Raw genomic sequence first — 13,421 nt, forward strand, 5'->3', positions numbered from 1 at the left:
CTCTTCTGCTCTCCTTAATTTCTACGGTCAGGTCCTTCTTGACTGTTTGGCGATCTTCCCTTAGCGACAGAAAAAGGCACTCCAGAAATGCCCAGGTCACTGGCCCTTCCAACGTGTTAGTCACAGAGGCGGGCAGTGCTTCTCCGGGGGCTGCTGTTCTGACATTGCACCGCCCGTGGGCCGCAGGAGCAGGTGCTTGAGGGAGTGGTCCTTCACCCTGCCAGTGAACATAGTTATTCACTTTCACCCACTTAGGCTGAGTTGGGTCTTCGCTCATTCGCCCCTTCGTGCAGGGGTTATGCTGCCCCTAATGCTTCTAGATCCTTAACCCTTGGAAAGGCCCCGGTTCCTCATACACACTCGCCTCTGAAGTGGTAGTGAGCTGGAACGACGGGTCAGCTAGGCCTCCTATCTAAGGTCCCCATGCTGCTCCACTATTCCCACCACATGCGCCGGTGACACTCCCTCGGTATTTAGTCCGCTGTAGCCCCCAGACCCAGGTACGTGTCTGTTGCGGTTTCAGGGGCCTCGTAGTGGTCTATGCTGGGGCCCCTTTGGGTATATCCGTCTACTCTGTGAGTCTAAGCCGCTCTCTCAGCCGAGCACCAGATAGGACCAATTATGGCGTGTCTTGTGTGCCAGACGGGACACCCCCTCGAGTCCTCCATCGACTGTCTACTGGGCTTACGCTACAGTACCCTCAGGCCTCACCTGGGTGCTCCTTTTTGTACGGGGCCAAGACCTTCCGCACGCCAATCGGCAGACCCTGTGCTCCAGGCCCTACTGAGTCCCAGCCGCTTCGGCCCCTCCGCAGGCAGCCGCGACCGCCCAGGGGCCCCACCGATATGCTTCTCATCTCAGGCATAGTGCTGTCCCATCGAACCTGTTGTAGCATGGTTGTCCCGTGAGGTCTACATCACTCGGGTGGCTTCTCAAGCCCGCGACTGTGCCCCACTCTATGCTCCGGCGGTGTTTCCTTCTGGCCGCACTGCCGTTCAAGCTCCAAGTGTAGCTCACCTGGATCTGCCATCTGTGCATAGTCTCCTCCTCCGCAGGACCCTCTGTACAACACCCCCAGCGATCGCAGAGCTTCCTGGGTTGGGGTGCCACTTTTGGCGTTTCTGCCGCCTCATGGTCCACTAGCTGCTTCATTGGCTGCCGTCTCTGGGCTCCACAGCACAGGGCACCAGTGCATCTGGAGCTTGTCGTTTCTTTGGCGCTTCAAGGGCTATGTATCGCCGAGGAAAAGTGCTTTAGCTCGGCGGCGGGTGGGAGAGACAGCGAGGAGCATCCTACTTCGCTACCATCTCGGCCATGCCCCCCTTGCCTTTTTAAGGGATGGAACCCACAGGGAGCTCTGCTAATGCGCATTCATGAAAACCTTATCGCCCTTTCACGGAAAATGCCAGGGCTTGGAGTATCGACAGGGTTGGGTCTCTCCACTTGCACATAATCCTCCCAGGATTTTTTGGGACGCAGGCTTTTTCAGACCACCATGCCACCAGGGGCTATAATAATTCCATATCCCCTGGCCCTGTGGCAATTAGCTGAAAGCCTTTTTAGTGCGCACCTTAGGTGCACACTGCCATCCAGCATGAGGCAGGGTCAGCCACTTCATTCAGGGATGTAAATTACATTCCACAAGTTGTTCCTCCAAATAGTCCTATGGGGTTAAACCCTGCTATTCCTTTTCAACCTACTGCACCTGCCACCTATGCCAGAGCATGTTTTTGGTGAACCATTTGTCCCTTTTGTGTTAGGTAGTACAGGCTCTTTTGTCCAAAAGAGAATGGAATTGGCCTGAAGTAATGGACTGGAAGTTATTCCTGTTAATTCCTTGAGCGGCAGGATAGAGGCCTCTGTCCTAATTCAAATCTTCGCCTTCTCAACTCCTTCCTTGGCAAATTAAAGATGCTCACATAGGTCCAGGGTCATTCTGCCCTGGATCTAGTAGACTTGATGGTTGCATTTGACCTGGAGGATGCCTATTTTCTCACCCCAGTCCTGCAGGCCTAAAGGCGCAACTTGTGATTCATAGTGGGCCACAAGAACTCTGGTAACTGTGCTCTTTTTCTGGCTCACCAGTGCCTGTTGGGTGTTAGCAAACATGGCGGTGGTCTCTGTCTATCGTCATTCTTTTGAGATATCGGTCTTCCCCAACATAGAGTGGCTGTTGAAGGCAGCTTGCCACAGTTAATCGTGGACCACCCTCCAGTCAATAGAAACTCTCTTGACAGCATTGAGTTTCTCACTTAACTTGCAGACGTCACCTCTAACTCCTTTACAGAGGCCCTATTTCATCAGAACCATTCTGGATACGATACACTTCCTTACTCCATAACAGGTACTCCAGGACATTCGGGCCATGATCCTGATGTTTCAACCTCTGTCCTGGGTCTCCATAAGGAGGGCTGAAAGGCTTCTTTGCCTCCTACCCTTTTGCTTGCTGACCATGCAATATGACATATGCAGACTCTGCAGCAGTAGCTGAATTCTCAGTGGGCCCAGCACTAAAGGAACCTGTCACGTTCCATCAAGATGTCAGTGGAGACTGCAAAAGATCATCACTGCTGGTGGCTGCTTGAACACAGTTGGACCAGTGGCAGACCTCTCTCTCTAACCCACCCAAGTTGACTGTGGGGACGGACACATTCCTACTGAGTTGTGGAGACTATCTGGGAGTGGTGAAGATCAGAGGACTCTAGTCATCAGTGAAGACCCAGCTCTATATCAATTTGCTGCAGTTGTGGGCGATTCGCTGGTCACTGAAGGCCCTCTTGCCCAACATCAAGGGAAGGTTAGTGCAGGTCCTCATGGATACCACCACTGTTATGTCACTTAAGCAAGCAAGATGGGTTGGGGTGGGTTGGTACCCTGGGGTCCCGTGCTAGGAGCTGGCTGACTTGTCAGGTCATTTTACTAGTGATACATAACCTGTCAGGAATGCGCGGACAAACTCTGCTTCTAAGGCTTAGTGATCACAAATGGCATCTTCCAGCAATGGGGAGGGCCCTGGCTTGATATCTTTGCCTCTGCTGAGAACGCGCAATGCCAACATCGTTCTGTGCTGGAGTTTTCATGAAAGCTCTCTTTGAGATGCATTCTGCCTAGAGCAGGGTTCAGGACTCCTGTACTCTTTTTCGCTGTTACCTCTCCTGTCTCTGGTCTGAAAATCAGGAACTGCTTGGCCCAAGTAAACCCAGTGACAGCGAATTGGGCTAGGAGAGTGTGGTACCTGGAACTTCCGAGCCCAGTCCTGTCAGGCAGCACTTTGGGAGGATCTACTGTCACAGCAGCAGGACAGGGTCTTTAATTCGGGCTTGCGCAACCAGCGCCACCTTGTGTAAAGTCTTGAGCAGCGATAAACCCTTCTGAAGTCTTCATCGTGGCACCCAAGTACCCTTCTGTGAAATCTATGTATGCTGGGTGCTGGGATAAGTTTGTGGCTTGAAGAGGTATCCTCCAGACTACCACGTCCCAGGTCAAGCTGTTAGATATATTGTATGTTTTGTCTTTGGCCCAGCACGTACTTGTTGTGGGCACTGTAAAAGATTATTGGTCTTATGCGTTATGTTTGCCGGACCCACTATCCTTGTTTAAATAAACATCACAAATAGTTATTTGAAGGTTTGCAAAAACCACAGGTGATGGACAGAATGCAAAACAATGTCATACATTCACCCCAGTACAGAGATCTGGGCTTAAATCCATCATTTTTTTTCACTCCACACCACCCCACCCCAGTTCAGACATGGCCATATGCAAATCAGTCTGACCCTGTGCCTCATGGGAGCAGTCCAGCCCGAACTGCCAAGCCATGCCTTCCCTGGACCGGAAACAAGCTTCCGAGGACCGGTTTCTGGCATTCCATCGGTCTTTAGCCCGGCTTGCTTGAATCCAGTGGTGTGGAGTGCATGGGACTCACGTCTGAGCATACCCATCCCACTCGGGGTGACAGATGCAAAAACCACAGGTGATGGACAGACAGAATGCAGAACAATGTCATACATTCACCCCAGTACAGAGATGTGGGCCTAAATCCATCGTGTTTTTGCACTCCACACCACCCTAGTTCAGACATGGCCATATGCAAATCAGTCTGACCCTGTGCCTCCTGGGAACAGTCCAGCCCGAACTGCCAAGCCATGCCTTCCCTGGACCGGAAACAAGCTTCCGAGGACCAGTTTCTGGCATTCCTGCCGTCTTCAGCCCGGCTTGCTTGAATCCAGTGGTGTGGAGTGCATGGGACTCACGTCTGAGCATACCCCTCCCACTCGGGGTGACAAATGCAAAAACCACAGGTGATGGACAGAATGCAGAACAATGTCATACATTCACCCCAGTACAGAGATCTGGGCCTAAATCCATCGTTTTTTTGCTCAGACATGAGTCCCATGCACTCCACGCCACTGGATTCAAGCAAGCCGGGCTGAGGACGTCTGGAATGCCAGAAACCGGTCCTCGGAAGCTTGTTTCCGGTCCAGGAAAGGCATGGCTTGGCAGTTCGGGCTGGACTGTTCCCATGGGGCACAGGGTCAGACTGATTTGCATATGGCCATTTCTGAACTGGGGTGGTGTGAAGTGCTAAACGATGGATTTGGGCCCAGATCTCTGTACTGGGGTGAATGTATGACATTGTTCTGCATTCTGTCCATCACCTGTGGTTTTTGTATTTAAAGGTTTGCAATATATGTTTCCACCGAGGGCCTTTATGGTGTCACTGTGGGATTTAAATGTGGTTTTTTCATCTGGACAAACTATTGTTAAAGACTCTAGCAGTGTTACTAAGGTAGTGAATGCTTTTCACGTCAGACTAGCTATCACTCTCCCAATCTCCAATGCGCACCTCATCCTTCAAAAGAAGAAGTGAAACTCTATCGCTTGAACCTCATAAGAGTACTGCTTTTTTACATCAATCGTACCAAGAAACATTGGTGGACAATCCGCTCTACGTAGGGCATACCAGTGCAAAGAATGGCAGGGCGGTGTAAAAACAGACCATTTCAGGATGGGTAGTCCTCTGTATTAGGATCTGCTTTGCATTGGCCAAGAATCAGCCTCCAGAAGGTCTGAGGGCACACTCCACTGGAGGCAGGGCTGGCATCACTATGTTGGTATGTGGAGTGCCTGTCCTAACTGTCAGGTGGCTGTGTGGGGATCAGTGCACACATTCATGAAGCACTACTATCTTGACAGTCTGATCGTGATCTCTAGCAGAGATTCCTCACCTTGTGAATGTTCTCCAGGAGTCCAACAGGATCTGGATACTTTATCTGTAGTACCTCTGCGTGCCGGAAGGTGGCATCATGCTCCTCCGCACTGATACTGTTCTGCTTGAAGTGATTTGAGTGGCATATCTACGTTTCACTCCTGCACGCGGACACGAGTTACTTTCTTTCTATGCCTCCGGATGTGAATCCAGAGCTTCTCTCGTCACTCTGAGACCATTTTCCCCCCTTGCTGAACATGGGATGTCTAAGTTTGCGAACATTTTGCATTGATGTACCATAAGGCCATCAGGGAACGCAAGGTGAAACTTTGTCACCAAGCACAAGAGAAACATCGCTTACACTGCTCCAAATCCAGATACAAGTCTAAGGCTCGACCCCGCTCCTTTTCTCCTGCTCTTAGTCGTGCTCCAAGTCCTTTATTAGCTTGAGTTTCTGGGGCCTTCACACGTGTCGCACCAGATCAGAGTTCAGCACAGCTATGCTCCGGCACTTTTGTTTTCTACTGATTTCATATGGTGTGCCATAGGGCCTTTAGGAGCCGCGATGACTTCCACATGGATTACCCCATGCGGATTCTCCTTCTGTTCCAGCTGGTCCCTCTGAGCCACTTCTGCACTCTGCTGTTGCAGTCCTGACACTGACCCGGGCTGCTGTCCAAAGAGGTAGCCTCAATTGTCCTCTCAATTGTTGGCTCCAGGCTGGTCTGACATCAACTGAGATCTCAACCGAATTAAACATTAGTTTCTGCCCTTGCTTAACCTTAAGGCAGGCAACCTTCTTTGCTCTCTTTTTGGGACTGAGTCTGATATTAACGACTATCAGATTGATGAGTTGCTCATCCTTATTCTCATAATTGGTTTGAGTACTTCAAAGAGGCTAGTGGGCTACATACTTGACCTGAGACAGCCTTTTCCTCTCCTCCTGGAGCGGCAACAGTATAATCTGCCACCTACGCCAGTGTCTATGCATTGAGCGACTGATGTTCTTGACCGAAGTCTAAGCCTTGTTCTGGCATTTAAGTTAAACAGCAGATTGCTAGGCGTCAGTGGCCTGATCCAGATCACCTGGTCTTTTTGTCGCAGCACACCTTTCGGAATTTGTACGGGTGCAGGCTTTTACTTACTAGACCAACTCCAATAATTTCCCTGCCACTCCCTCCAGCAGGGAATCAAAATTTGGACTTTCTGTAACTGCTTTTCTCCTCATTCAGTTTGGCCCTGCAATCGATCAACGCCTCACATTTGTTTGGCTGCTGTAATCATTCTCTTTGAGACTGTGCTGCTGGATTGTTACATGTTTATAATCCTAGCAGACTCAGAGAACATGGTAGAAATTCGAGTTTTGTATGCCTGGACTAATAAAATACATCTTTCAGTGAAGTTTATTTTAATATGCTGTGTTTGCAAATACCACTTTTAGAAAGTAGGTATTTGCTTGCCTAACCATTTGAGCCTGCCTCTGCGAGGTTGTGTATTCCTTTGTCTGGTTTTGTGAATGACTGGGCTGGGGGACTCCAAGAAACAAGCTGGGGCAGCCCGGTTGTGAATAGGGAGATCTACATCTAGATAGGAGGGAGGAGTTGCACCTGTGAACTGAATAGGGCTGGGCCTTCCCTCTACAATGCTGGCTCCACCCCCTGTGGTGTGTCTTCTGTCTCTGCCCTGCACACTGAAAGAAGAGAAGGAAGACTGTCAAAGTGCTCAAGGACTGTACTTGCCTTCCACGATGCTGGCTCCACCTCCTGTGGGGGTGTCTGATGTGCCTGCCCTGCCCTGTGAAAGGAAAGGAGAAGTCTGGTAAACAGAGTGCTTCAGAACTGGCTTGAACTGGGCACAGGCCCCTCTCCCCTCAGAGAACAAAGGATTTTGGGGTATAAGTATTGGGACCCTGATCCCAAGAAATTAGATCACTTCTGGACTTACAATACAAAACCTCGGCTGAGGAGAAGGAACCTGAAGAAACTGAGGAGAGACTATTCCCAAGCTGAAGTGCTGCTTGGGGGATTGACCTGCAGTGGTTGCCTGACTGCCAAAGAGAGGAAAAAGAACTTTGTTGACTTTTCTTTCAACTTGTGCAAAGATCTCCAAGGGCTTGGAAGAGAGCTTGCCACCTGACAGAAGTCTTAGGACCAGTGGACTTCACCAACCTTTGTGAATTGCTGCTGGAAACAACTGGCTACAGAGGCAGGGAGCTGTGACCGACTCTCACGACCGGCCCGGTGTCCTGTAGGCACTGCGTCAAGCAACGTCCGCCTCGAACAATGCAAGCTCTGCGCTCACCTACTCCGTCCTGACGCCGTCACCGAGCCGTTGCCTACACCGCGACTGGTAGACACCGCGACGTGCAACGCCTCGCTACACCGAATCGTACTGGTCTGACCGACGTGGTCACTGCTGCTGACTTGGAGTCCTGTGACCGCACCGGAGTTCTGCGCCGCCTTGCACACTTCGCGACGCACCGCCCGACTCGCACCGCTGTCCGGACTGATCAACGCCAATTCCCAAACTCTGGCTCGTTCGCCGCACTGCAAGCTGCAAGCACCGCATCGAAGCACCGTCTCGCCCTGCAATGCAGCCTTGGATCCATCGACTGTCAACGGGCCGCTGGCTGCACCGCATCGAGGGACAACGCGTCCTGCAACGTTTCCTTTCTGCACCGCGACTATCACCGGAACTGGCTCGCACATCCGTGCCGGCCGCCCCAAGTAAAAGGTACTGTGACTGAGTCTGCCGACATTTGAGTGGGCCCGTACCGACACAGTCCGCTGGATTTGCTAGACTGTTATTTTCAACAACGCTGTAGCCCGCCCGGGCTACCGACTCGCACAGTACCTTGATTTAAGCCTTTTTAACAAGAACTCTTGAAATCTAATAGTACTGTGGATTCTTTTTGTCATTTATTGGTCTTGTGGTTATTCTATATAAAATATATCTATTTTTGATATAAACTCTTGTGTAGTGTCCATTTGTAGTGTTGTCACTGGGTTACTGTATGTGGTCACAAATGCTTAACTTACAACGCCTCTGAAATAAAGCCTTGCTGCTCGTGACAAGCTACCAAGGTGGTGAGCAGGGGTTATTTTAGGAGTGTAATGCCCCTTACTCTGACTAGACAAGAGGGTCCCTATTTGTCACAAGTACCTACCTTTGCCAACTAGAGACCCCCAATTCTAACAAAGTGGAATTCTGGACTCCTGAGTACCTTTCTGTGATAAGTCCTGCCCGAAGTTCTCAAGAAAATCCGTACCAACCAGGCTCAAGTCCGCCTCGTGGCTCTGAATTGGGCATGGAGAGTATGGTATAAAGAATTCTTGGGCTTCAGCATCTGCCTTCCTATCAGGCTACTCCTTTGGGAGGACCTGTCGTAGCAGAAGAAAGGTTGAGTTCTCCACCCCGACTTTCAAAATATTCTCCTTCATGCATGGAGTTGAGTGATGCCTGCTCCTTGCCTTCGATCTACCCTCTCCCCCTGAAAGTAGTTTGTCATCTTGGCAGTGAGGCATCCCTTGACAAAGACTGTATACGCCTGTCGCTGGTGCCAGTTTGTGTTTTGGTGAGACGCATGCCAAATTGACCTTCTCCAAGCCCAATTGTCTGATGTCCTATTTGTTCTGTCTCTCGACCGACAATGTTTTAAAGGGTATCCTTTGGTCTTCCTACGATTGTCTGATCAGCCTTCATTGTTTAAATCACTGGTTGGGATGAGTTTTTTTTGAAAGGGCTACATCTATTTTCCCCTTTTGTGATGCTCTAGTAGTACCTCCTTCTCTTCCTTATTTAGTGTGTACTCCATTCGAGCCGCTCCACAGCTGTCCTGTTTGGCTACTCTCCATTGAAACTGTGTTCCTAATTGCCATCAACTCCACATGGCATCTGAGTGTGCTTCAGGCTCTGTTCATCCACCATACCCCATCTTCTTCCCTAACATGCTGCTTCACCAAACTCTTGTATCCTTTCTACTGAAAGTTGTGACGCAGTTCCACATAGGTTAAACTATCACCCTGCCAAAGTTTCATGTTCTGCCTCTTCCTTGTAAAGAGGATGAGAGGCTTACTTGCCTTTACTCTTAAGAGAGCGCTGAGCTTTATAGGGTGGACGATCAGCTATTTTTGGGGTTCGATCAGCTATTTGTGGGGTTCGCCGAAGCAAAAAAAAGGAGAAGTGTACCATCTCTTGCTAAATTGTGCCCTGCCTTAGGAATCCTGTGCATTGGCAGAAAAGCAGCCTCCTGACCGGCTGCATGCCCATTCCACCAGGGCCAAAGCTGCTGCCAGTGTTTGCATGCAGGTTCCCTGTCCTAGACATCTGCCCGGCGGCTAAATGTGCATCCCTCAATATGTTTGAGGCACTATTGCCTGGACAGCCAAATCTGCAAAGAAGGGCTCATTACCTGCTCTGTCCCCCAGGAGTTTCTGGTTAAAGTCCATTCACAGGCGAATTACTGTGCAGGCCCTCGTTGGCTCTAGGCTAGACTATGCTAATGCCCTCTTTCTAGGCCTCCCTGATTACCTAGTTCAGCGCCTACAGGTGGTACAGAACTCTGCCGCCCGGGCTATTTTTGGCCTGCGGAGACGAGCCCGAGCCTCCGGGCTGCTACAGGCGCTACACTGGCTGCCTATCCAGAAGCGGATCCAGTTCAAATCCCTGACTTTGATGCATAAAGCTCTGTTTGGATCAGGGGCTGGATACCTGCGGCGGAGACTGGCCTTTTATCGACCAGTCCGCTCCTTGCGTTCGGAATCCCTTTATAAAGCGGTGGTCCCGCGGGTGAGGAAGGCCCGCGCGGGAGGGCGCTCTTTCAGCGCAAAGCTCCCCAGCTGTGGAACTCGCTTCCTCTTTCACTTCGCAGCACTGCCAATTTGCTCCAGTTCAGGAAGAGCCTGAAGACCTGGCTTTTTAATCTTTAGGCTGTTCTTACTGTTTCTGTTTCAGTTCTTTTCTTACTTTTTTGCTGTGTTGTGTTATTTTTATTCTGAGTTGCAGGTGGAAAGCGCCGGGACACTCTTTTCGAGTAGCCGTGCGCTATACAAGACCGTTATAACATAACATAACAGTTCATATTCCCTTAGGTACTGCTCTGGTATCTATTCACAAAGTGAGGAATTTGCATCCAGCTGTCTCTCTGAAGTGACTTGTACTTCGCTAACACACTTTCCGGTAGACTATGCACAGATTACTCCCCTACCCTCTCATCCTCCCAGTCTGTGGTTGGACTCTACTCTGTAATAAGATGCCACAGCTAGGAATCTGCTCACTGGTTTATTAGTTTGCCTTTGGGGCTTCACGTCTGGTGGTGCATTTGGTCTAGAAAGCAGCTGAATGTGCAGGAGTGGGGCCTATATAGGCCCTGCACGTCACTTCCCGAACAGAATGGCATTAATGTGGATCCTCAAGGCGCCACCTTGCAGCTCACATAGGTACTACTAAAGTTTTCAGATCCAGTCTGACGCCTAGGAATACCTTAAGGTGTGGAATCTGCGGCTAGATAGTCTCTACCAGAAAGAGCATTACCAAAAGTAAGTAACTTGTTCCTGTCTGCCAGGATGAGTATTTTGCCTGCTTGGTGCTGGAGGACCTTTTAGTTCGAGCTGTTCCACAGACCCACTAACTAGGGAGAAACTGCTTTTGTATCTACGCACCAGGTGAGGAATCTGCTCTTTCTGATGAATAACCTATCAAATCTCTGATTCCTTGCCAGCCTCTCACCTCCCCCATTCGGTGGCATCGTCTATTTTTTCCATCTGAAAATGTCCCAATTTAGGAATCGGCCCTTTGATAATTCAGATTTGCTGATGGGCTTCATTTCTTAGGACACGGACAAGCTCCCAAAAAAACTGTTGTCAGTGGGCATGGAGCGCTTATGTGCATAGTGGAATAGAGTTTAAGCAGTCTGCGTGCATGAGCACTGCTTTTAGAGTTTTTTGGATCCAGTTTGAGGCATGGGGATATTCGCAAGGTGTGGAATCTGTGGTTAAATTATCAACAAGAAGGAAAGTTCCCAAAGGTAAGTCATTTGTTTTGGCTTCTTCGCCTTGAAGTTGTACAATTATTTCTTTGATTAGTTTATGATCCTTTTAAGAATTGCCAGTGAAATTTAATTTGTTACTTTCCATGCTCTTTCCCTTGTCCTCTTTGTTAGTCTCATAACCTATATTTTCAGTTTCTCACTATGTTGTGCTATAAAAGGGGTAGAGGTATTTGGCTTATGGGGAGACTGGGTGTAAGATTATTTGGATTAATGATTGTTTCTATGAAGTGTTCAACACTGCCTAAAACTTGGGCCATATTTATTTTTGTCTTGCAGTACTTTACAGGCCTAGAGTGTGGGCACAAGTTCTGTATGCAGTGCTGGAGTGAATATTTAACTACCAAAATTATAGAGGAAGGCATGGGACAGGTATGCTATTGAAGTACTTTTATTCTAGGTGACCAGGGTAGTTTTTCTTTTAACTAAAGACCTGCTGTATACAACAGTATCTACGCCATACTTGAACGTATTCAATGACTTAGTTCACTGTCCAGTCATGGCATACTTATCACTCCATTTAAAAAAAATGTTTTTTTTACAGAAGATTTAAGCAGACTGGATGAACCTAGTTGGCTAGAGTTTGCAGTTGGTTGTTAATTGCCCTGTAAATTAAGAATGTGTAGAAGAGCACAATGAGGCCAAACCAAACCCTCTTAGAAACAGTGCCGAGGGCAATGCAAGTATCACGTTTTTGAAGAAAACATCTTACAAGTTGACATGTAGCTTGATTTATAGACTGCATTCTTGCTGTCCTTTTTAATCAGCATAAGAAGGATGCTTTAATGAAAGCATACTTACTATTTGTTCCAGGCCTAGCTGGAGCGCTCTCCTTTGAAAATGAGTCTGGGTTGAACGAGTTCGAGGCATGTGGGCTGCTGAATTCATATCTGTGCATAGATCGCCGCCTAGTGTTTGGTCCGGATGATCACACATTGTTGTCCTGGAAGAGTCTTCGAAGTATCACGAGATAGGTGGCTCCTCCCCTGGACTACAGTGCGCATGGGCATCGACTCCACCCTCAGATTGTTTTTTTCCGCCATTGGGTTCGGATGTATATTGGTTCACTCTAGTCTGAATCGATATAAACTTTCTTAAGGCCCGAAGGCCTTTAGTTTTTTCGTCGGTATAGTCTTGCGTTCGGTGCCTGATTCTTCCAGCTCGGTTCCGAGCCGGATTCCAGAGAACCGCGTGCTTTCGGCGCGGAGGGCCCAGCCGACTGCGCGCCAGGAAGCCCAGCAGACTGCACCGGCGCCTGTGGACATTTTCGATGCTGCGGATGATGAGGGAGCTGACCGGGAAGTTAGTGAAAACCTGTGGAATCCCGTGTCGGAGGCCGACTATAACTACGACGCGGACGCTGAAATGCTCGAAGCGGAAGAAGTCGTCGACGAGGTAGGAGACGACGATGGGGACTTTGGGGCTATGGAAGATAGCTGAGCTAACTCAGACTGACATTGGGGCTGAAACGCTTCAAAAGGCTGAGGTCGCGGGTTCGCCACCAGGCCTTACCCAAGATCTTCCAATGGGTTCTACGGCCCCGCCTTTGGGCTCGGCTACGGACATTGCTATTAAGCCGCACCCAGCAAAATCGAAACCGAAAGTAAAAACAACGGTCTCGACGCAATTGAAAGCACTGGTGCCCCCCTCGAAACCGAAAGTGCGCATTACTTTGGTCGGATCGAAGGCCTCTGACCGATCAGCACCGACTAAGCAGAAGGGTGTTGTCGATCCGAAGACACAGGTCAAGGGCGTCGAGACGAAGTCTGCCACGCCGAAGACTAAGGTCAAGGTGGTCGAGCCGAGTAAATCTGCGCCGAAGGTGGTCGACACCAACAAAGGACTCGGTGATCCGAAGGTTCTCGAGACTCCGTGTCAACAAGACAAGGCCAAAAGCGGCGCAACCCACGAGTCCACGTCTAGTGGTGCCTCGAAGGATCCCGTCGACTCGGCGCGGCCCTCCGCCGCTTTCTCCAAGCAGGTGGCGGACTCCCTAAAGCGCATCAAGAAGGCCTCGACTGTCGGGCCAAAAGATCCTCCACCTTCGAAGCCTGTCGATAAACCTCCAAAAGCGTCGACGCCCATTCATTTAACGTTGCCGCCGAAAGTGGCGCCGAAGGCCTTCACCCCTAGGATGGTCGCCAGCGTGCCCGAGAAGGTGCCCTT

At 49.8% G+C, this 13,421-nt stretch overlaps 1 protein-coding gene across 4 annotated transcripts in view; it reads left to right on the forward strand.

Moving 5' to 3' along the window:
• ARIH1 (ariadne RBR E3 ubiquitin protein ligase 1) overlaps positions 1-13,421 on the forward strand; it is a 616,333-nt gene that overhangs the window by 251,260 nt on the left and 351,652 nt on the right. For all 4 annotated transcript variants that reach the window (XM_086959245.1, XM_086959247.1, XM_086959246.1 and 1 more), the window contains exon 4: positions 11,535-11,627. In XM_086959245.1, the coding sequence (XP_086815371.1) occupies positions 11,535-11,627 (93 nt within the window). The remainder of the gene's footprint in view (positions 1-11,534; positions 11,628-13,421) is intronic.

Source organism: Lissotriton vulgaris, chromosome 2_2 (assembly GCF_964263255.1).
Source record: "Lissotriton vulgaris chromosome 2_2, aLisVul1.2, whole genome shotgun sequence".
Classification (NCBI taxonomy): Eukaryota; Metazoa; Chordata; class Amphibia; order Caudata; family Salamandridae; genus Lissotriton; species Lissotriton vulgaris.